This window comes from Prosopis cineraria, unplaced genomic scaffold (assembly GCF_029017545.1).
Source record: "Prosopis cineraria cultivar Desert tree isolate PC_DT_omini unplaced genomic scaffold, ASM2901754v1 PC1692, whole genome shotgun sequence".
NCBI classification, from domain to species: domain Eukaryota; kingdom Viridiplantae; phylum Streptophyta; class Magnoliopsida; order Fabales; family Fabaceae; genus Prosopis; species Prosopis cineraria.
In genome coordinates this window covers 2,156-26,894 of record NW_026557017.1, presented here as the reverse complement: position 1 = coordinate 26,894, position 24,739 = coordinate 2,156, and the positions used below count along the sequence as shown (strand labels likewise).

The following is a 24,739-nucleotide window of genomic DNA, read 5'->3' as shown; positions in this document are numbered from 1 at the left end:
AATATCTTAAAATTTGTTAACTTTATCTTAAAATTTAATAAATTTTAAATTTATTCTTTTTAAATATATATATTTTAATAACATTTTTTCACTTTAATATTCAGCTGAAGATAGAAGAAAACATTTGTTTTAAAAATTTAAATTTAATAAAGAGACTTATAAATATGATAAAAACCCTCTTTTTTATAAATAGAATCAACAAGAGTAAAAAGTAAAGAGTATGGGCTTTACCCCATTTTTATGCAAAAATTACTCCCTCCGTTTAAAAATGTAAGATATTTTTAACTAAATCTCACCTCCAATAAAGTAGTTACCTACTTTTCAACTAACCCTATCTTTTTATATTTATCCCTATTAAACACCTTTTCATAAATATAAAGTCATTATCAATGGAAGCACTTTTGAAAAAAAGCAATAATTACACATTAAAAGACTAAAAATGCCTTATATTTTTTAACGAAGGGAGTATTTTTTTTACAAATGAGGATTGTTTAGGTTTTAAGATTTTGACACCATGATTAAAAAATGCAATAAACAATAAATAACTTAACAAACTGTGTAGTTTTTTTTTTGTAAGTGTGTTATCCTTTTTTTAATTTTTTCCTGTGATTGCGCCATATTTAAAAATGTTAGGTTAATTATTTATTAAGGATAAAATTTGGAAAAAATTGTTTATTTATTTGACTCATAAGTGTTTAACTTTATTGCTTTATTGCTTATATTTTTTTGACAACATGAATAAGTGATCAATAAGTGAAGAACAACAACTACAAGTTACTTGTATGTTTTTGGTTTGAAAAAATAAAAAATACTATTTTTTATATTTTAAAAGTTCTCCTGTTAAATTAACTTCAATTCAAAGTGACTATAGTGTTTGTGGTGGTGTCTTGAAAGATTCAAATGAAAGCTGGATTCAAGACTTCAATCAAAGGTTGGGCACTATTCTAGCTACCATTTCTGAAGTTTATGAAATCTTTAAGGGCTTGAATTATGTTGGCCAAATAGATTCAGGACAGTGGATGATTTTTTTAATTGAACGCATGCTATTGACAATTACAAAGAACAATCATAATTATTATCATTTTCATAATATTATTGATTATACGAAGCAGCTTTTGTGTAAGAATTTAATTGTATGTATGAAGAGGATAAGATCACGGGCTGTTTATTTAGCCAAGTTAGCTTACATCTCCCTGATGACTTCAACCCTTTTGACCTCCCACCTGTCTAGTTTAGTCTCTTGGGTGGTTGATGGTTTGTTGGTCTTTGTCGTTTATTTCCTTTGCCTTGTTCACTTTATGTTGAATGAGATTCCAGTTCATAGCCCCAAAAGAGAGAAAGAGAGAACCCTTCAACTAGACTCATATTTTGAGCAGGAACAAATATTTTTGTAAAAATTTTCCACAAAATCTAGTAATCATGGAAAAAAAAGAAAAGAAGTTCCAGAGATGGGAGTGGGAGTTATTTTTATAATTTTGAAGTCTGCCAATGATTTTAAGCAAAATCTCACAACTATAAATGCACGCTGAGTTTAATGGTCTGAGCATTTTGTTTACAATTTTTTTTTTTGGGTATTCTTGTCGAGGACCGATACCATGTCAAGAATGACATACGGTTTGTATAAAGTTAAGTTTACATTTTTTTTTCCCCAATAGGCATTCAAGATATGCGTATGTCACCTCTAACATGGTATAGAGGAAATACAATATAAAATAAAGGACTGTGCAAAAATCTCATAATTTGTTTCAACTCGGTCCAATTTATGAAACTCGATCCAGTCTGATCCTATAAACATTGATCCTGTGGGATCAAAAAGACAATACTATTTTTTCAAATAAAACCAGACTAGAGACCAAGCATTTAGACTAAGTGGTCCAATCTCATTCTACGTAATTATTTTAATATAATTAAAATTAATTCATGAATTATTAATTAATAAGTCTTACACGAGATAAGTCCCTCCCCTATGGGTCACTCACATTCTCACACGCATTGGAGCTTCTCTCAATCTCTCATTCTCACATAGACATAAATGATGCCTTAGCATCTATAGCTGCTCTTTGCTAGTGCGCTACTATCGTCAATCAAGTTGGTCGTCACCTCTCGCCTTTGATTCATCGTCGAGCACGTCGCACCATCACCCTACCCGTGCCTTCCATCACCCTTGACCTCTGATTCATTGTCGAGCACTCCAGGTATGTTCGCACTGGGTTTCTTGATTGTTTCTGATTCTCATTTTTGCAGGAACTCAGCAATTCTAATTTCATTCCATGTTAAAAGACGTCTTAAGCCACCTTTCAAGTTTTTTTCCCTTCCTGAAGCTTTATTGTTGTGTTAATCTACATTGTCCAGAACTTGGCCATTCTAATCTACATTGTCATAGAGGTTTTGTCGATATCTCAACCTAGAATTAGTAGACTAATTGGCATGAAAAATGTTGATATAAATGACATGAAAAATGTGGTAGATATAAAGGACATGAGAAACGTGATTATGTTTAAAATCCATCGCAGCATGAATTTAATTTTTGATACTTTTGTAAATTAATTGTTGCCATTCAATCAAAAGTAATTTAAGAAACCAGAACTAGGCACTATGTAGGAATTTATCTCATTTTGTGCAACAAAGGAAGCTACTTGATCCTACAACTTATTTTTATCTCAAAAACAAATATCGAGTGGGTTATAACAAATATTTTTTTGAGGAAGCTTTGTTTCAGGTTAACTCTCATAACTCGTGTAAATTGAATGTAAATTCTAGTCACAAGATAATTAGAAAAAATGTTCAAACATTAAATTGGTTGTATGTTCCCCATTGTGTTTCATTGTGGCCTATTAGAATTTGTAGGCGATGATAGCTTTGATTTAATTGATGAAATAAAAAAGAAAAAAAAGGAAGAAACTTGGTGAACATTTTGCATCTTGTTTAAGGTCTATGGGCCATAGTGAGGCTATTTTGTTTAATAAATGCAAAAAAAAAATTATTTCTCACATAAATGGTAGTGAATGAAATCAATTTATATGAGTGAAGATACAAAAAAAGATTCTTGTTAGAAGTTTAGAATGTGATGTCATGTGATTCACTTGGAAGAAGTCTCCTTATTTAATTTGACATCTACATATATTACTTTAATTGAGTTTATTGAGTTAAAATATATTATTGCCTCTCATGGAAAAAAAAAAGCTAAGTATTAATTAATAGGATCAGTTTTTCAATTTTAAGGACTAAGTCCAATCTTGTTAATATTTAAATCATTACTGGACCAGATTGAACTACCGATTGTGTAACTTAATTCTTTTTGTGAAAGGGACTAGACTTTGAGTTAGTTGAAGTTCAATCCTTCGTGTAGCCCTTACAATATGTAAAAACATTAAACAACATACTTGAAATCAATATTTAAAAAAAAACTTTAATAATATTATGTAAAAACATTAAACATACTTGAAATCAATATTTTAAAAAAAACTTTAATAATATAATGCTTGATTTGTACTTAATAATATAAATATAAATATAAATATATCTGACTAACTTCTTTTGCCTGTAATACCTAATTACATCTAATCTAAATTCAAGGAAAACATATTTACCATTACAATTTACAAGCTAGTGATGTGAGTGGGTCCTTAATGCCCATTTGGCTTACCTACATGTTATATTTAAAAAGGACTTTTCAAAGTTTAAAAATGTTAAAGTTGTTTAATTTTTTCAAATTATTTTTAAAAGTTCATTTAAAAATACATTAAAAAAATTCAAATTCCATTTCTTGAACTTAATTTTGAATAGTTTTTTAAAAATATTTTATATAATTTTGTCATCAATTAATTCTCACTCTTATATTTTCACTTAATAATTATCATAATTTAAATAATTTTTAATTTATCAAGTCAATCATTTCTTTTAAAAAATATTTAAATATAAATTTTATCATAATAATTAATTTTTATTAAATAATTTTGACCAAGTAGACTTTCAATTAAGGAACTTTCAGCAAACTGAAAAATAAAGCACACTATTTACAGGCTAGCTTCGAAATTTACTTTTCAGGCTAAAAACGAGGAGTTTACTGTTGATTATATGAGGATTTTGGTTGATTGACTGTTGATTATGACTGACTGCCTTCGAAGACGAAACTATCGATTCCAGAGAGCAAGGGGGCGGAACTCCGGGGGTGGGAAGAGAGCGGGTGATGGCATCGAGCTTGCAGAAGATCGAAGGGGATGATTCAGTTTTGTTGCGCGTCACCCATTCAAATATCAAGACTTTCTCCTCCGACATTCGATTCTCGCAGCAGGTGTGTGTCACTTTACGAACTTTTTGCCATCCACGCTTCCCTATCAAATTCTTCTTTGTTTTCCGCGATTTGAAAGTTACTCACTTGTTTCGTAGATGTCTGTCGAATCAGTAAAAGAGAAGCTCTGGAAAAAATGCGGCACGTCAGTGAACTCGATGCAACTCGAGCTCGATGACGACACAAACTACAAAATTTCCGATCTCGCCGACAATTCCAGACCCCTGGGTTTCTACTCGCCTCTGAATGGGTTCGTATATATATTTTATCATCCCCCCCTTACTGTCATTTAGCGATGATATAAAATAAAGCGCAAGCCAAATTTGTTGCAGTCACACCTCGTATATGTACTAAGTTACTTTTTTTTTTTTGGAGTTGCTCTATGTTAACTGCGTCGGACTGCAGGGTTGATGTCGCCCTGCTGCCACCTTTAGTAGAGTTCTTTGTTCAATCTGTTGCAGGACTATGCGTGCGCTCCATCTAGCGATCCTTCCGTAGCGGTTTGCTCCAGTTCTCAAGTTCTGGTGTCACCTTTTACTGTGTTTTTTTGGGGACAAGGTTCAAAATATGAGAGCTTCAAGTGTTTTTCTTTTTCAACTGTTATGGTCTTGTATGCCGCAGCATCCTAGGTCCTTCATTTGTCAAAATGCATGCAACATTGCTTTGAGAAATATGTTGCTTTATTGTTGTTCATGTCTGCTATCTATGTAATTCACAAAAGCAGCTTTTTGTTGTTTTCTTACACCTTCCTTCCTCTCTTTCCTTTTTGGTGCTAGTCCTTTAGGTTGTCAAAAGTACAGCATAGATATTTGATTTATAGATCTAATTGGCTTCTATGCATTTGCTTCTGGGGTAGGTTTCGTTTGCATGTTATAGATCTTGATCCATCATCTGTCACGTCTGGTGGTTGGCTGGAAGATACTTCATTGGTGGAGAAATACACGATTTCTGAAGAAGCTTATAATAAGCGTCAAGGCATGTCATCTTATCCATTCCCCCTCTCTTGAATTTGAGGTGGAAACAGACATTTGTTCCATCGACTTTTGACATTAAATTGTTCATTAGAATTAGATGGTTATTTGTCTTTACACTTGCATTCAAAGCTGGGTAAATGCATTTTGTTTTTACCCATAAACAGGCTAGATTATGACAAAGATGAGTAGTTGATAATGCATTCTCTACAGAGGTTTTTATTGGTTTGACTTGTATCTTTTCTTTCTAAATGATCAGTTTTATCTTTTCTTTCTAAATGATCAGTTTTGTTTCCTTCTTATCATTTCAAACATTTGTGCTGGAAAGTACTACAGTGATGTTCTTGCAGGTCTGCTATTGGATATGTTTGTTTTGATCGGCTCAATGTAGAGTTGCTCAAAAGTTCTTCCAGATTTCTTATTAAAAAAGGATTCCATATTAAAATTATGTATAAATTCAGCTACCAAGAAAGTAATGGCCATTGCTTAATATTTGGGTCATATTCTGTGTGATATTTATTTGTTCTTTAGATATACGTTTTCATAACCATTTTCTTTTTAGTAAAAGTTCAGCTTTCATCCAAAGAATTTACTACGTATGTGTATTTATGTTAGACTTGGTTGCCATGGAGATAGTCGAATACAAGATGAAAAATATACTGCCTGTCAAGAAGTTTTGATATGGAAATTATTCCATAAATATTTATAAATAGTTTGTGATGTGTGTTTTTATATTGCTTTTCTCAGGAACTTTTAGAAAATTCAAAGAGAAATTGTCTTCCCAAAATCAATCAGCTGTTGCAGCAAAGGTAAGTGTTTGGTTCATTTATCTCTCTTATATGTTGTTGAAATGTTCTCCAAGAGTTATTTTCATGTTTAACATAAAGATAGAAGACTGCATTAGAGTTCTACGTGTTCATTAACTAAAATAGATCATACGCAATCTAGATAATTATCTGATACTTTCAATGATTGGCCATTTCATTGCACAGGTGCCAGACACCTCTGTGGAAGGCCTATGTTCAAACATTAAGGTCAGTCAATCATGTCTCTTTTTTTCTCTTCAGTTTTCTATTGATCACAACTGCTTTATAGAATTTGTAGTCTGAGATGAACATTAGCATATGGATGTGCTGATGTGGCAAGGGAAAATAGATGGAGTATAAGAGTTGGCTATTGATTGGTTAAGTGTAGTATTTTGACTATTCTCTCATTTATTATCTTGTATAATAACGGCAGAGACCAAATCAACTATACTATTTTTGTTATTTTTGTTAAGACAACAGTTGATATAATTGTTGAATGACTTGTTAGGGTAGAGTTTAATGAACTTAGAAATTCTATGAGCACACGCACTTCCTATGATATCTCGTTACCAATTATTAAAAATTTTTGCTAATCATCTACTGCTTGTCATGTTAACCAGAGAGTTAATGACTAATAAGATCAACAGCTAGCTGTATGCTGTAGCTATTGTTGTTTGAATTGTGTAAATATTTTTTGAATCACACTTTGTTGGATGTGCGTTTTCCTTTGGACACATCAATTCTTGCATGTCTTCCTTTTTCTGATAGATGCATATTTTCCCCTTTATTCTCTTTCTCCAAACAGTTATAAATTGTGCATTTTCTCATTATCCAAAGTCTGTCGAATCATTTATTTAGTAAAATATTGACAATAATGATGTTCTACTCCTCTCTTGAATTTATAAATATTAAGGTAGGTTCCAGATGTGAAGTTGAACCTGGGGAGAAAAGGGGTGTAGTAAAATTTGTTGGCCAGGCAGACGCATTGGGTCCTGGTTTGTGGGTTGGAGTACAGTACGATGAACCCTTGGGCAAGCATGATGGCATGTAAGGCCTCTTTCTTTGTGTATCATATGTAAACATCTCTACGCTTAAGCGTAGCTTTTGAATTTGCTTCTGTAGATTATTTCTCCCTCAAGTATATCAGTTTACTCGTTAGCATCCTATCAACTTCATATTTCCTGAACAAAATTGTAAATATTTGAAGTTTTTTTCAGGATTGAACTCTTTTTTTTTTTTTTCTCTTTTATATATTAGAAAGACTTATAAATACATAGTGGAAAGAGATAGCTACGACGCCAGCCATTCAATCCCAGAATTCAGAGAGCATATAGTCTTAACTCTAAAATTTAACCATCAAGTGATGCATGCTAAATGTAGAAGTTTTATTCCATCCATATGACGCTTCGCACATTTACATATCACCTATTTGTACCAATACCCTAACTAACTAGCTTCCTTTACCCCCTTAACTACTATTAACCCCACATAAAAATGCTCCCTCCTCAAATTGATCATACACTCATACTTCCTCCTGGTAAAAACTTTGATGTGCAAAACTTCCAAACTGCCTGAAAGTATGGCTTTGGTCTATGCAACTTCAAGGATGTTGTGACTAGGGTTGAGGTTTGGTTTATGTGGCACAAGCTGGAGGTGACGAACAAAGCAATCTTGTGGCCTCAAGTTGGTACTTTGAAAAAAATTGTGTGTTTGATTTAGATCCTTATAAAGTAGTGTACAAAAAATTAATTGTCAATATTTGCTTGATTGGAAAAAGAGAATTATGGATTTTTTTTTTATTTTTGTGAATTAACATGACCATCAATCAGGAATCTTAATCGTAATTCCTGAATAAATTCGAATGAAACTCTTGCTTTTTTAGTGGTGGAACTGGATCACCCGAGGAGTCTCTTTTTTGGGTTGCATACTTCCTGTTGAAGTGCAACATTTTGCCTTTTGATAATATTCATGTTTCAGTTGCGAAACACAAGTTTGATGATAATTTTCTTTTATTGTGTCCTTTGTGGCTTGAACATGTGATTACAGCGATCATGTTGCTGGCACATCAATCTAATATAAATGTATATGAGCCTCTCTTTTGTTTGGACCAACGTATGAACCTCTCCCCTTGTTTCAAGTAAACCATGAACTTTCCTAATCCTTTGTTTAAACTTTCAGCATAACATGAGCTATGCTTATTTCTCGAATTACTCAGATCTACCTTGACAATTTTGATATTGGATTCTTCTTGTATGTCATTTCACTTGTTATCGTTCTAGAATCTCTTTTACACAGCAATATCTATTTTCATTTCGTCAACATATTAATGTTGTTTAGACCATTTTTTTTCATTGTATTTAATGCCCATACAATGTTGGCTCCTATTATTTTGTAGCATGACGTTATTTGTCTGTCTAATGTTATGGCCGTACCTACATGTCTTTTGATGTCTCTCGGTTATGTTGTAGGGTGAAGGGAGTACGCTACTTCGAATGCCCTCCATCTCATGGTGCAATGGTTAGATCAGAGAAAGTAAAGGTTTGTTTAGAACCATGTTGTAGTGAATTGACTAGTGCATGAAGTTATTCGTTACCAATTACGTTTTATTCTTGTACACAAGTCATATTGACTAGTAAAGTTTGAAAACGAGTCGTATTATTTATGATTTGTTAGTATCACCTGCTATAATTCTTTGTTTAGCCAATAATGCGCTAAAAGTTATATTTTTTTAATTGATTATTGACGATTTTGATGTTTTTGACCTGATGAAATAGAGTTGCCTTTGACTGAGGTCTCTGTTTGGTTTCAAAACGTCTGAGGTCTTGGGACAAGAGTTTCTTATGATCACTAATGCTGATTTTGAACTGGGTTACTTTAGGCTTAATACTTAAATTTTATTGGATCGGTAAATTAGAGAAGGTTAAATTGCCTGTTCAATCTGTTGTCTTATGAAGTGTGTTTTTAATCTGAAATTCAAGATAAGTATAGGTTAGTATCCTCACAGAAATAAGTGATCTGCACTCCAATGACATGCTTTTGTTTGAGATTTAAAAAAAAAAAAATTATGGCCCAGATGCTTTAGTCCGAGATTTTAATATATAAATATCCCTTTTTAGGTTGGTGACTACCCAGAACGAGATCCGTTTGAGGAGGACGAAATATGAACGTGAGCTGGAACTTGGAAGCATTGCTTTTTCCATGTAGGCCTCAAGTTAAACACTATGTTTTCTTTCCTTTTCTTTTTCTTGAGCGGCTAAACATTGCTGTTGGAAATCACCTTTCTGACGTTTCTGGGTAGCTCGTGTGAGGATTTTTTATTTTTTATTTTTTTAAGCTCCATAGCTATGCACATGTAGTTTGAAGATACTTCCTTCACTCACCTACTCATATAAGTAAAGATAACTCTTACAAGGTTCAAGCAAGTTATTTTTTTAAATTATATTTGTGATTATTTTTCTTAAAACACCCTTGTTAGTAATGGTTCTTATTTATTGCAATTATTCTTATAACTACATATTTCTAAATTTAAATTGGAAGTTCTATTGAAAACATATGTTGAACTTGAAATTGGATGGCTTTTACTAATAATCAAAATCAAGAAATTTTGTAGTTTTTGCTTAAGCCACAAGCCGGTATGAGTGTCTATTGTATATAACTTTCCTCCGCTATCATTTGTTCTGCGCAGCCTTTGGACTAGCTCCACTTCACTTGTTCTGCCTTTCAATGTAAGTGTCACGCCCCAAAAATCAGGTGTGACCGGTACAGGATATAGGCACAAAACTCATATTCCTTAAGCCTTGATCGAAGAAACTCTGAAATTAATATGTTAAACATACTAATAGAGTAATTAAAAATTGTTACAATATTAATTCAAATATTCAACTTTAAAAGAAATATAAGGATCTTACCTGCAGTCTATGTGGAGCACCTAAGGCCAAATGCTAATGTAGGTATAAAGTTCAAATTTTTCATCAAATTAGAATTTGATTAAAATAATTCTTCTGCTTCAATTCAGCAATAAAACTCCTCAGTGGATATCTCGAGTCACGAGTTCAACTATACCATCTGAGACCAAAATATCTTTTCCAGTGAATAACGTCCTAACAATAAATAATAGAACATAAATAAATGAAAAGTTTGAAATAGTTATGTAAGTTAAATAGACAAAATTTTCATAAAAATTTTATAACTTCATAATAAAATAGTTTTATAAATTTCAAATAAAATCTCAAATCATTAAACTATCATAGAAAATGATAATATTACTTAATTTCAATAAAGCACATAAATGAAATAAATATTTATAAACAAATTGCTAAATAAAAACCAATAGACTATAAAATCATCAAACGATTGGATTCATAAATATAGAGACTTATCAGAACAATTAACAAACGTGGATACACAATCCACGAAGGTAACTAACCAAACGTGGCTTATGCCACGAAAACAAACGTAGACACTCAGTCCACGAGGGTAAGTAACCAAACGCAGCCGAAACTACGAAACAAACGTGGACACACAGTCCACGAGGGTATGTAACCAAACGCAGCCGGAGCTACGAAACAAACGTGAGTACGATGCTCACAAATAACCATCCCTCCGTTCCACGTGCGTTGGCCATCGCACGGGCTAGCACCTCCTATAAACACCCTGCTAGCTAGGTGTACCATGGCGCGCCAAGGGCTAACGGAACTGCCGTTAGCAACCAGTGTTCCGTATAAAGTCCCTTTTTTTTAAAACCATTTTCAAACATGCGAGAAAATCATCACTTTCATGATACCGTTCTCGTTCTCAAAATCAAACTCGCATGAATACTTTTAAGCATGAAAACTTGCCAGAATAAAATTTCATATCCAATGCTCATGCTTGCATTTATTGAATAATTAAAATTTCAAAGTCGAACTCGCATGAATCATTCTCTATATCAATTCAATATTTGATAAAATAAAAATCTCATAATCAAAGTTCAAACTTAATTTAATTGATCAAATAACATTTCAAATTTGATAAAGCCAATTTCTCAAAATGAAGTAAAGTTAATCAACAAATATCCAATAATTGCATTAATGCTATTAAAATGATTTCCAAAACAACGTAATATTCCAATAAAAGAAATTTTGATTAAAAATAATCAGTTGGAACGCTATCCACTTACCTGATAAGCCTTTCCAACCTCTATAGCTTACTCCTTATCACTTTTATCAAGATCCTCTTCCTCTAGACACCCTATTTGAACATATTTATACACATGCGAAAATTTAAGTCAACAAAAATAACTCTAATCAACTACAATAGTAATTATTCAAAGACACCAAAATCCATATCTTAAAAGCTTCTCTAATTTTACAGTTACTTCATATGAATACTGCCCTTATCTAACATATTGAGTATACTTCTATTTTCAAACTTTATAACACACATTCAATTTTTTTTTTTTTATGTGTGTGTGTATTACATTTAACCTTTCAATTGCTTCATAATTCCTTTAGTGCACGTTACATCAAACACCTAATATGCACCCCAAAATTGAATCATAACACAACACTGTAATTTATAAATTCTCAACCATAACTCAAGAATCCAATAAATCTGTCAATAACATAGATAAATGTCTTTACAATATTCGATTCAAATTTACAAATGAGTAACACCCAAGCCAATTCATATCTCTTGCGAGATCCAACAAAGTTGTAGAAGAAAAAAAAAATACCTACTCATATATCTCCTTTTACCATTTCCAAGTTAAACTCACAAGATAACAGCACCCCAACCAATTAAGTCTTTCAAGAAACTTATTGATATTCTAATAAATATACAATAAAACAACTCCTTTTCACAAGCATTTTAACAAACATTTCATGGTCACCAACTATCAAATTCCATGTCAAAGTTTTTCTATTTCAAACTCATCCTAACCGCTTCTTAACATCATCTAGTTCAAACAAAATTAACTTGACTCAAACTCTAACCATACTTATCATAATCATACTTCCACTACACAAATTTCAGTAACTTAGAAAAAAAATTTCAATTTCAATCATTCATTCAGACACTCTTTCTTGCACTAAATTATCAAGAAGAGTTCAAAAATCCTCACCTTAAGTACCAACAGTAACAGAGGAGGGAGAGAACGAGAAGAAGCTGACAGAACAGGGAGAGGAGTTCTCCTATTTCCAGCTTCAACCAATGGCAGACCACTCCTCTTTCTCTCTTCAGAAACGCACAAGAAGGCTAAAGGACCAGATGCACTCAACCACAGCAATAATAGAAGAAGGAAAAAAAAAAAATCACGAACTGCATAGAGAACGAATCAGAGACAGGGTGCACACGAAAGGAAGAAAACAGAATCACAGCACTAGATCAAACAGAGATGAGCTCGCGAACAACCCTACCAGCTTCGACGACCTGATTCTCGGACCCCAGCTGCGTGTACGTGAACAGCAAGAACGGAGAAGCAACAAAGAAAACAAGTAGAGACAGGGAAGCACGACGGACAACCTGGGTATCACATAGGGACGCCAAGTCTCCACTTTCACCGCGCGATCACCGGAAACCAGAGGGGAGAGATAAAATACAGTGGAGGACGACAGAAAAAGGGAAGAGATGACAGTGGACTGGAGGAAATCGAAGCTCCCTATCTCTCTCCATTGTTTCTGGACTTTTCGGCAGGGAAAAGGAAAATATAAGGAGAGAAAAAGCCACACGTTTAGGTCTCCGTCTCTGTCTTTTTTTTTTTTTTTTTCCAGAAGGGCATCATTGTAATTTTGTCAATAGGCTGAAGCAAAAGAGAAAATATAAAAATTTACACTCTTGTCCTGGTAAGATTCAAACTCATGACCTATTAAATAAGTAGCAATATAATTGCCACTAGATAAACTCTTCTTCTTGCTAATTTATTCCAAAATTAATATAAATACACTTGAACACAATATTATGTATTTTTTTATTTTAATTTTAATTTTAACTTTTAATTTTTTTAAAAAAATTGGGTTATTACAGTAAGTTTCCAGGCGCATGCACTTCCCAAGTTAAATTCTTTAGAAGTGAAACCAGGAAGAGTTTAGTAGTTTCACCCAAAAGAGTTTTTTAGTTTATCATGGGAATAGAAATAAATTCAAAACCTCAATGTTTTAGTCCAACAGTCCCCATAGCGCGATGATTACAAAGGCTTTACGCTTTAGTTATACAACTGCATCCTAGCATTTCAAGGGGAACGACGAGGAACAGATGAGACCGTTCAGCACGTATGTACAACCTCGTAATAATAGGGCTCCACATTACGTCCAATTTATATTCATATTCAAGACCTCGACAAAAAGTCAAACATATAGCGTCTCCATTAGAAGCTGCTTAGCATATCTTCCTCCTTATGGGCACTTTAAAAAATTGACACTCGCTTCAATATAGGCATAAATAAACGCCGAAGAATAATGTCCATTCGCTTACTAGTCTTCCGCCTCATCCAAAATAACCTTCCTGCATAATCACGCAAATTATGTCACATCCATTGAAGCACGCGATAAATGATATGGAGAAACAGAGTTACTTCAGTTGCCTTGATTCTTATTGGTTCTTCAATATTTTTCAATTACATGTAGAGTTACCAATCTGAATTACTACGTCATATCTGCAATTTTTGAGTGGACATTTAGCTTCTAATAATCAACATCATTAGGTATTATTTTCATATCGTAAAGAATGAATGTTGGGCAAAAATTTGAATAAGCATCAGAAATAACATGTTAATAAGTAGATGGGATTACTGACTTCCAAATAAATCGAGCCTGCCATTCTCTAACCACGTCTGACACCATTCTATTGAATTTATTGAGTAACCAGTAAGCAGAAAAAAGAACACATTATCACACTGCCATTTTTAAAAGCTATGGTCATGAACTTATCGTTAGACGTGACCATTTTAATTTATGTACAACTTTAAAAAAACAGATGGATAAGTAAAATCAGAAATTAGCACTCCAACGCAATAGGAAACAGAAGGTGCATCATCTTGCAAACCATACCTTCTTGCCCGAATAGTCCGTTTTCCAGTGTTATCACCCTTTCCCTCCTTCATGGTGCTTTTCTTAGTTCTGGACATGGTTCCTCCTATGATAATTAGTTTCGTCAGTCAAAAAATATAAAAAAGAAAAAGTTGCACGGTTCACATGTCAAGAATGATGTAACTCATCTCATGTTTGTTGCAAATGCACAGTTCACTGTAGTTATGGGAACAGCCAGGCTGAAAAATTTTCGGTGTTAAACAGTAAAATACCTCTCTTATTGGCCATGGGAGATTGAACTTCAATATCCCCTCCATCCGACTCTGTCAACTCACTTGAAATAGCAGAATGTTCTTCTGAATCAACGTGTTTGCTTTTCAATTTATCATTCTTAGACAAAGCTATCCTTTTATTGCATGGATCGATAACTTCACCACCTGCTTCCTCTGCTTAATACTCAAGGTTTTTCAGCAACAAAAATACAAGTTGGCCGGCTAAAAACAGCAGAAGCTAATTTAAAGCAACAAGCTATACGAAACTCGTACAATTTTTAAATACTTCACATCCAATAAATTCATACTGATTATGGAAAATACTTTCCTAAAAATTTTAATAATGCTGTAGCATATTAGTGCTTATGTGCTCATCATCGTTACCAACATGTCTCTTTAGATAAGTGCACATATATAATTGCATTTGTAATGCCAACAACTTCCAAAAGGCATCGTTTTGCAAAAGATTGATCGCGCGAGATCGAAGAGCACATGCTCACACGTGAAAGGTTATTTAACATATATTCAAATAACATTTTCTTTTTCGATTAGAATCAGGAAATCACAACATATTGATAAAATTCTTGTGGTGGATCCTTCCTCTCTTGATTTCACCTAAATTTAGTTTAAGGTGATAAACATCTTGTCTTATTCTAAACAATCCTTCAAGCTAAAGCTACATAATGGAAGACAACTAAAACGCAAGAAGAATGAAAACTTAGTTTGGAAATTGGGGCTGCAAATGACTTAATGGGTGGTCAGTCATTCGACTCAGTTATAGATATATCTGAAAATGTAGGGACATTAGGAGGATGATAATGAACTTTCAAAAGTTAGTGGAATTAACCTGTAGTAACATTAGATTCTGCATGGTCTTCAGCATCTATGGCTGCGGTATAGCCTTCCCGGCTGCCAATCTTCTGTTGATGAATGTGAGCGTTTCTAGCAGTTACTTCTTGTTCCTTTATTTCCATGTGGAACTTTTGTAGTTTATCCTCGAACTCCTCGATGCACGATTTAAGCTCTGGTTTTGCAAATTTCTTGCCCTGATTTCAATTTATAATACACAGAGAGCAACCTCAGCCATTATAAAAGAATAAACGCGAGGGAAGCGAAACATCATTATCCTTTATGTAGGAGACCAAATTATTACCTTGCTTATTATGTTCCTAAAATGGTCCATAACAGAATCCTCTGACAAGGCATGTTCATACATCTTAAATAGCTCAATGAGTTTTTTCATCCCTCTTTCAGTAAATGCCAGCTGAGAGAGGCAATAAGAAAGATGTTCTAATTGTCTGACATCTGCAAATATAAAAAGCTACATTTAATCAGAATTAGTAAACAAGAAATTAACATCTATTTCTTACTAATTTAAAGATAAGATCAATGCATAACAAGGAAAACTTAGAGGGACGGCATATGTTTTAGCTTTGAACCAGGTTAAACAGCAGTTGACCAGAAAGCGAATCAAGAAAAATATTATTACAATGGCAATGATTGTTTATTACATCACAGAAAAGGAAAAGAGCCAAATAGAAAACGGCTTTAATCCATATTATTATTCAACAAATAAACAGGATTGAAACTTGAAGATAGTCGATGAAGTCATTTCAAACAGAAATTCATATAAAACCAGTGACTTCGGTTCTTCATTATCATAATTGTAATACTGAAGAAAAACTTCCCCCATAAGCCAATTTCAGAAATCATACAGGTAGAGACATTATCAGGCCTTAACCAACACTCGCTACTTCGCTCACTAAATATAAACGGGGAGTGTTAAGATATTCTCAAAGAAATAAAAATACCTGTAACACCACTGAACCTATTGCATAGCTTTTCCACAAGAGCTTCCATTTGTTTGTCCTGAAACGATTCAAGAGAACTCGTGAATATTATAACCAGAAGCATCGATCAGAATTACTGAACATTTAAAATATCATATACCTTCTTGATCGAAGCAATTAAAAATTGCATAATATTGCAGAAAGAATCCGCAGTAAGATTCTGATTGGATAGTTTGCTGAGTATATCTGGAAGTAAATTATAAACTGGATTGCTTCCTGATGCCATGAAGAGAAGAGATAAATTAGGTGCCATTCTCCTATAGAAGGGAACATTAGGAGAAAATCATAGGATGGCAGTAGTATAACTTTTTTTCTCAAAAGGACAACTCTTCTGGATATAAAAATGCATATATATACTGCCTATTTGACATTCTAAACAAATATTTATTAAATTTGGATATCTTCATCCAAAGGTCAATGTGACTGCGAACAAGGCAGGGTACTAATACATTATTGTAACATATAATTTGCATTTATATATATGTATAACGAATTATTAAAGTAGAAGAGAAAAACCTTTCTTGGAAAGTTCATGGAAAAATAGCTTAGCAAGACTTGAAATTCTCTTGTCTTCATCCTCTAATCTTAAAGCCATTTCGTTGATGTAACCTTTTACCTGATCAAGCAATGATACATCAGATTCACTTTAACAGCAAAAATTGAAAAAGGCAACAAAGTTACAGCAACATCTACCTTCATCATGTCATTCAGTATGAGATGTGAAAGCACCAGAACAGCATTCTTCCTTACAGAAATGCAAGGATCTCTGAGGCGGGCATACATGTTCTCTGTCCATGGTTCTAAAAGATTGGGAAACCGAACTGCTAAGTCACCCAGTGCAATGGTACAATTAGAACGAACAGTTTCTGAATTTGCACCTTCGACAACGGTGAATAGGAGCTGGAGATTTGCATCACTGAAAACGAATCACTAAGAAAACTATTTCATCCTCCACAAGACATCAATAAATAGGAAAGTGGATGTGGGGGGAACGTAGCGAAGAACTCACCAAAACCCTGCATCAATAATCATGAATCGACATAAAGCTAGCATTGCTGACGCCTGCAATTCTGGGTACTGAATGCATAGAAGTTACACTAGTGAGTAGGACAGTTAATTGTTCCTTTCGGAGTAACATGATTTTAAAAAATATAGCTGCATTATTATATTCTGGTTTTTGAAAATTTAAGAAACTTCTCATCACTTCTGCAATAATATATTACATATTTATGTTTGTTAAGTTTGCTTGTCTCCATGTCTAGGCGTGTTCATTTGATTGTGATCCAAAATGCTACAAATTTTTTGGTAGCAAAATGCATTTGTTGTATTTTACATGATATCTTCCGCGTGGTGCTGTAGAACATGGGAAACCGAGAAGGGCTTGAAAATAAAGGCAATCACCTTCTGCATCAGTCCAAAATTTCTACAAAGCTTGGACAAAAAAGTCGCACAAATTCCAATCAAATTCTTTTCGCTTGAACAACCAGAAACGATTTCCTTCTCTGCTTTTTCAAACAAAGCATCAAGTAATGCGTCCTCAGAAGCGGCCAAACCTAACTCTTCATTTATGTTATTATCCTGCAACGCATTTGCAGGCAATTCTTCAAAAAGCTGAAAACCAACAGATCAAATTATTACGGGAAAGAATATAACTGGAAAAAACTCTTGCACACCTTTTGTATGCCAGATGGAGCTGTCCAATTACTATCTATACTCTGATTCTCAGCATCCATCTTTTCTTTCGCCATTTTCTGTTTCTGAATTTTTCTAGAACACGACTCAATATATACGAGTTGATTCATGGCAACATGGCTAATGACAAACAAACATCGACTTAGTTTTGCTACTTGAACAGTTGTATGTGTGCCGACTTTACTGGAATCACTTTCATTCTGCATATCATCCCCGGAATCATTAAATACAGAACCCAGAGTCTTTCTAACCATGTCAGCAGCCACGGTTTCCGGGGTAGGATGAATTGCATATATGGCAGCTATCGCTTTGTCTGCAGCAGCATACCAGATATTTCCTGGAAGCCAAGAGCCAGTAATCAAACTTTCCAGAATACCAAATATCCGAGCACCACTAGTAACCAACAATTTTTTCTTGTCATCATCAGACAGTCTCTGGATAGCAAGACATGCTGTCCTAGCAAGCAAAGGGTCAATTTTAGCCCAACGACCAAACCCAATGTCAATGATGTCCGGCAAATGTGATCCCAGGACACCGGCTGATGAATTTGCCACCATGCAAAGAACAGATAAAGCACCACGGCTTTGCTCCGCAGTGGTTCCACTAATATTGAAGCAAAAAATATCCCATAATGCTGATATCTGAAACAGCAAAGACATGAAATTAATTGATGGGAGCTAAGCCTAATAATGGGCATGAAAAACCAATTTGACGGAAGGAAATGAGGCATATGTAGGATAATTTAAATCAGCAATCGAAGCTCATAGCCAGCATCAATAATCTTAAAGTCCTGCTTCTCAGTAAACAAGAAGTGTATAGCCAGCAACATCGTCTGTCATATAACATTGTACAAACATAAAAGACATTACTAAAGTAAGAGCTGGAGGCTGTCAAATAATTTATGCAACATATTGCTTAATAAAAAAACAACATAAGAAAACATACAGTGCTGGAAGATAAGTCACCCTTGGAGACCAGTGCACCAACTATGAACTCCAGAGCTGCTAGATCTCCTATATTGGAATCAATGACAAGACTCGAGAGGTTCTTGGCAGTTTCAACTGGGTTCTTCCTAATATATATAGTATTGAAAGCGTTCTCCACTGCTTCATAGATGGATTTATCTTGGGAAAATACCTATGCCAGGAAGAGTTAATTGTGGAATACAATATCATCTAAGCCATGGACAAGAAAGAACAAAGAGCTTACCAATGGCAACATTTTCCGAAGACATTCCTCCGAGCCATCAATTTGAAACTGTCTACACCTCATCAGCAAGAGAATTGTGTTTTCAACATCAGTAGCGGAGGATGAAGCCATCAATTGGACAAGGGTAGGCATCGTCGCACATATACATTTAGAGAACCTCAGTCCCGCCTCAAGCGATGCAACCAACGCCCTAGTCTGCTCCAAATTCCCAACATCCGGCAGATTACTATCTTGCAACGCAGTCACCTCTTCTGGCTGGGATATACAACTATCAGTTAAACTGTCTTGATGCTCCTTCGCAACAGGTCCAGGATTTAAATCGTCGACTTCACCGTCACCAAGGCAGTTATCACCATCAGATGGTAAATCATCAGTAACATCTTCTGAAGGCATAGCTGGCTCAAGTTCATTTAATCTCTTTTTGTACTGATCTAAGGTTGCTTCAAATGAAGCTATTCGAAGCTGTGGACCAAATGGGTTGTGCTGTAGCATCATGATCAATAGGTTTAAAGCAGATTTCCTGACTATTGCACTCTTGTCCTCCAATCTACCAGCAGCAACAGCCGCAACTTCATTCCACAAACCAATTGAAATACAATGCTCTTCACATAATTCAGCCCATACCTGGAGAACTCGACTTCTTGTATAAGCTGACACGTCTCTACAACGTTCAAGTAAGATTTCCAACATAGCTTGCTTAGTACGCAGGCGAATAGATTTAGAGCTCACTTCACCCTCAACATCCTTAAATGCCTTTGCTATTAGCTTTCCCAGCACACCAACAAGAGCGTTTCTAATCTTATAGGATTCACCACCAAAGTGTGGAATAAGAATGCCAATATTAGTGGAGACTAACTTAGGAAGGCGATCAGCTAGCTCTACAAGAAAACGCCCCACATTTTCTGCCCCAACCGTGTCCCTTACATAATCTTTTGGATTAGTCCTTCCAATCTCTCTAATAAGAGAGATTGCCATGCTTCCATCTGCATACTTCTTCTCAGCATCCGCAACTGCATCAGCCATGTGGGCAACAACAAAATCATACTTGTGAATTAGGTGTATTATGGATGCACACGATTGTGCCATGTAATGGTACTTTGTAGAGCAAGCCCCAATAATACGACATAGAGCATCTTTTGCTTCAGAATCTTTCAGGAGCACTGGTTTCTCAAACAAAGAGAACGCATTTCTACAAGAAGGAGATGCCAAGTAAGGAGGTTTCCACTAAAACTTCACTAGGAAGGAAATACATCTATCTTCCGACAGAACTAAAAGATAGATCGCTTACTTTGTAATAAAAGACAAATAATTTTCATCTGGGTCTGACGAACCAAAAAGCAGTTCAAGGTTGATCTCCAACGAGTTAGCAATAAGACTAAGTATTCGGCCTCTCTGTGCCTCCCAATTCCATGAATTCACGGGTTGTTTCTTCCTGTGAGTGCTAACTGTTACCTGAACTAACACTAAAATGCTTCAATTGACTTTGACAGAGGGATACATGTATCTCTAACTAAACAAACAAGAAACTTATGATGTTAAATAAAAATTAAAAATTAGTGAAATGCAAAACCTTGAAACTGTTGTTCGAACCACTGTTGGACTCTTCGGCGAGAACAATGTTTAGGAGGAAGTATGTATATATTTTAAAAGCATTGCGATGAGAAGCAACACGATCTAGTACTGGAATCTCTTCGTCCTGACCTTGAGATACTCTTAGGAGCGAGTCCACATTAGGTAAAAGCACGCTAACATTGGAACGAAGACTTTCGACGATATTTAATTTGCAAGATGGAGGCAGACTACCATAACCCCGAATCAATGAGTACACCCGATCAAAAACATCTTGATCTTCAACGCAAAACAATTCTTTATCCGAAAGATCAAAGGACACGCCTGTTTAGACGAATAAGCTGATAGTTAAATCCTGCCAATCGGGCATTTTTGTTCAGCAATTTAATGAGACAAAACCATGTGAAGTTTTGTTAAATTGAATCCATTATATGCATGGTTTAGGTCAGCGAACTTACTAAGTCATTCGTGACAAAAACCGAACATTGCTGAATCAAATTGAATAAAATTCCAGTTTCTCGTGGAATAGCGAATTTAAAAAAGAATGCAATATAATCTGGATCTGCGAGACACGGAAAAGGAAGGAACCCGACCTTTGACAAATTCTTCGAGTTCAGAGGCGCGGAGTGAAGAAGTGTCCACGAGGTTTTTGACGCAGAGGCGGCCATCATCGTGATCTTCGTCAAGTTCTAGAAGAGTACGGGGGAAAACGAAAGGAGGAGCCATGGAGATTGAAAGAGAGAACGAGGTTTTCTCTGTTCTTTTCGTTCCTCGCACGTCAGGTTCTTCAGGAGTGAGCGTGACCTCCAAAATTCAAACGCAGCTGGACAGTCTGAGCGGGAAATTTTTGTTGCTGGAGTTGGCTTTCCCTGTTTACATGAAAAATAAAAGGGGGAAAGGGTAAGTGTCGTAATTTTTAAAAAATATAGATAATTAGCAATAACCGTTAATTTGTAATTCTTAACAAGATGGGAGTGAGGAAGAGGAGACGAGAACGAAGAGAGTGGAAGAGGCCGGGAGAGAAAGATGAAAGTGGAAGGAGAAGGTAGTGAGGGCAAGAAGCTTACCTCTTTCTGTGGAGCACGAAGAAGGAAGGAGGAGTGTGACTGACGGACTTGAGCAACGAGAATGGAGAGTGTCGACGATGAAGGCAGAAGGCCACCGGAGTTGGGAGGGACAGAGGGAGACTGCGAGAAACAGTCAGAGGTGGGGACTGGCGAGGATGTGAAAAGGCAGAGAGTGAAGGAGCGCTCCTACGATCCCGCCTATTTCGAAAGTTTCGAAAACGAGTAAATATTAAAGAATTGAAAAATAGGGTGCGTTTGATTTCTATTAAAAAAAAACTCTTTCAAATAGGTGTTTTGAATTTAATTATTTTTACTTTTTGTCTTTTTAAAAACAATGAAAACATCGTATCATTCTTAAAACAAACTACATTTGATAATTGAAAAATATAATTAACTTCATTAATTTTTATTATAAATTATTGTTATTAATTATTACAACTATTACTATCAACTTATTTTTAAATTTTAAAATTAATTTTAACTTAAAATAACCAAACATATTTTTATCTTGTTTTCAAAAATAATTTTTAAAAACCCAATGGCACAGAAAGCAAACAAGCCCTAATACTTCCGCCTTTCTTAAATTATAATGGGTACTAGTTAATATTCTTAAATTCAATTTGTAAAAATGTGTAATTTTTAATTTTACCTTTTATTAAAATTAATGACCATGACAAAGTGTATCTGAAAATTATAACTTAATAGTATAAATTAAGAATGAGTAATAATGATGTTGAAAAAATCAATTAAAATTGGCATGAATGGTAAAGACTTTCATTAGTCATTTAAGCAAGATATCCAAATTTCGGCCTTGTATATATAACAATTTAGTTGGAAGATATCTACCATTTATCTTCAATACCTCTACATAAATAATATTTATTATCAATAGAGTTTGCTTCTTATTTTACTAAAAAAATACTTTATTCATTCCAAATTATAAGATTATAGGTGTCAAGTAAAACTCAAAAATGATATTTTACAAACTTATTTTTTTAAAATAAAAATATAAAATTTTAAAAATGCCTTTTATTCAATAGGACTTTGCCTCTTTCCATTTCCTCTCAACTTCTCATCTTAACCATTGGATTCATTTTTAAATAGTTAAGATTTAATGTTTCATAAAATTATTACTAAAATATGAAATTTATGAAATAAATAAATAAATGTAGAATATACTTCATCCACTCCAAATTTTAAAATATTTTTAAATAAAATCTTACATATCAATATCATTCATTAAATATACTTTACAACTTTAATTTTTTAAAATAAAAATATAAACTTTAAAAATTTCCCTTTTATTTAATATTATATTGATAAAAGAATATTGAAAGAGAAGAATATATGGCAAGGGTAATATTAAAAAAGTATCATTAATGAAACTTATTTTTATTAAAGTGTCTTATATTGTGGAACTTGAATCTTTACTAAAAGTATTTTATAATTTGAGATGGAGGAAGTAACTAATTTCACCTAAAATACAATTCAAGATTTATGATTATAATTAAAAATAAAAAAATTATGAAACATTTAATCTCAACTATTCAAAAATAAATCCAACAATTGAGATAAAAAATAAAAAAAAAATAGAGAGAAATCAAATCCCATTTACAGCATGTTTGGATACAAAACATGATCAATTGTTTTGGATAAAAAATACCCAAACACCCACATTGCCCATAATCAATTAATTTTTTGCTAACCACATTCCATTATAAATTGGGGAGAAGAGCTTTTCAGATTCAATTATACCATTATAACATTTATTATCTATAAGAAATTTTTCCACCATTCCAAATACACCCTTAAACCACATATCGTGCACCCTTAAACCACGTCTTGTGCGCCTCCGCAATGTGTGTGCCATCTCCTAATTTCTTATGAGATTTAAAGTTCTCTGGTTTCTTTTGACAGTATTACTACTAGCTTGACTAATAAAAAAGTAACTAATAATTAGTAATCTACCGTGTTTCTAACATGTTGGAATTGATGAATGGAGAGAGCTACATGAGTTAAATTGTTACTATTAATATAATTTAAATTTCTATAATTAATCAGATATTTAAGTTAAATAATATATTTTACTTCTTAAATAAAGTTTAACAAATTTAATAATATTATATAGAACTTCATCAATAATTTAATTTTAAAAAGTAATGTCCTTTATGTAATTTGTACGGTTAAAATTAATTCTAACTAAATTATTCAAACATCTTTAATTCTATTAAATTAATTTTAGAAAAATAATACTCAAATAGATTACTCTATAACATAATTAATTATGATAAAAATTAATCATATTAATTAATTTTTTTATAATTAATTATATCTAACTGAAATCCAAACGACCCCCTAATATAACTTAAAATTTGCACATCTAATCACTGCACCATAATTATTTTAATTCTCTCTCTACTTGAAGAGCAATATTAAAAAATATTATTAGTGAAACTATATTTTTATCAAATTATCTTATATTTTAATAATGAAATACGACTAATTGATATTTAGGTAGATCTAGTACACCACGTCAGTTATATTTCGTTCAATAAAAATATAATATTTAAATGACATTAAATATAAATTAATTTTAACATTAATGATAATAGATAGAGAAAAGGTAAGGCATTAAATGTGCATTTTGTTATAAAAATAAAATCAATCAGAAAAAATGTCAAACAATATTTCATTTAGATTATTTAAAATATTTTAATTAAATGAATTATAAATAATGTGGTACACTCAATTTATCCAAGTATTTATCCTTTCAAGAGTCATATTATAATATACGATGGACGGACGGAGGGAGTAATGATATTGTGAGAAAAAGTTAACTATTACATCTTTATCATATAAGGGAACAGGAGATAAATAATTAATTCACGCGTATTGAGGAGAATGTTTTAACTATGTCATTGTAATCATTTTATCTTAAAAACCATCCTTATTAATTGTAGTAATTTGAGAAAAGAATAACATATATGAAGGTTAAAATAGATTGAAGTA

At 33.4% G+C, this 24,739-nt stretch overlaps 2 protein-coding genes and 1 long non-coding RNA gene across 5 annotated transcripts; 1 reads left to right on the top strand and 2 right to left on the bottom strand.

Annotated features, from left to right (window-relative positions):
• Positions 1-4,107: 4,107 nt before the first annotated feature.
• LOC129300656 (tubulin-folding cofactor B-like) lies at positions 4,108-9,486 on the top strand. Its single transcript, XM_054939222.1, has 8 exons — positions 4,108-4,294; positions 4,390-4,541; positions 5,148-5,266; positions 6,010-6,071; positions 6,255-6,296; positions 6,982-7,115; positions 8,537-8,606; positions 9,185-9,486. Exons 1-8 carry the CDS (start codon positions 4,190-4,192, stop codon positions 9,230-9,232), a joined length of 732 nt encoding a protein of 243 aa, XP_054795197.1. The 5' UTR covers positions 4,108-4,189; the 3' UTR covers positions 9,233-9,486.
• A 137-nt stretch (positions 9,487-9,623) lies between these two features.
• LOC129300655 (uncharacterized) lies at positions 9,624-12,741 on the bottom strand. Of its 3 annotated transcripts, XR_008590810.1 has the most exons (5): positions 12,464-12,741; positions 12,169-12,365; positions 11,227-11,297; positions 9,977-10,133; positions 9,624-9,880 (listed from the first exon to the last, which is right to left on the bottom strand). It is a non-coding gene; the product is annotated as an uncharacterized LOC129300655 (long non-coding RNA). The 3 variants fall into 3 exon arrangements; XR_008590811.1 differs by having other exon boundaries at positions 9,977-10,168; positions 12,169-12,741; XR_008590809.1 differs by having other exon boundaries at positions 12,169-12,741.
• A 391-nt stretch (positions 12,742-13,132) lies between these two features.
• On the bottom strand, positions 13,133-21,905 carry LOC129300654 (condensin-1 complex subunit CAP-D2-like). Its single transcript, XM_054939221.1, has 18 exons — positions 21,731-21,905; positions 21,257-21,532; positions 20,665-20,987; positions 20,383-20,546; positions 19,095-20,283; positions 18,831-19,022; positions 17,867-18,526; positions 17,595-17,771; positions 17,203-17,270; positions 16,887-17,109; positions 16,710-16,809; positions 16,294-16,409; positions 16,155-16,212; positions 15,497-15,648; positions 15,191-15,389; positions 14,344-14,517; positions 14,093-14,177; positions 13,133-13,547 (listed from the first exon to the last, which is right to left on the bottom strand). The coding sequence occupies exons 2-18, from the start codon at positions 21,387-21,389 to the stop codon at positions 13,517-13,519; spliced, it is 4,044 nt and encodes a 1,347-aa protein (XP_054795196.1). The 5' UTR covers positions 21,390-21,532; positions 21,731-21,905; the 3' UTR covers positions 13,133-13,516.
• Between the last annotated feature and the right edge of the window lie 2,834 nt (positions 21,906-24,739).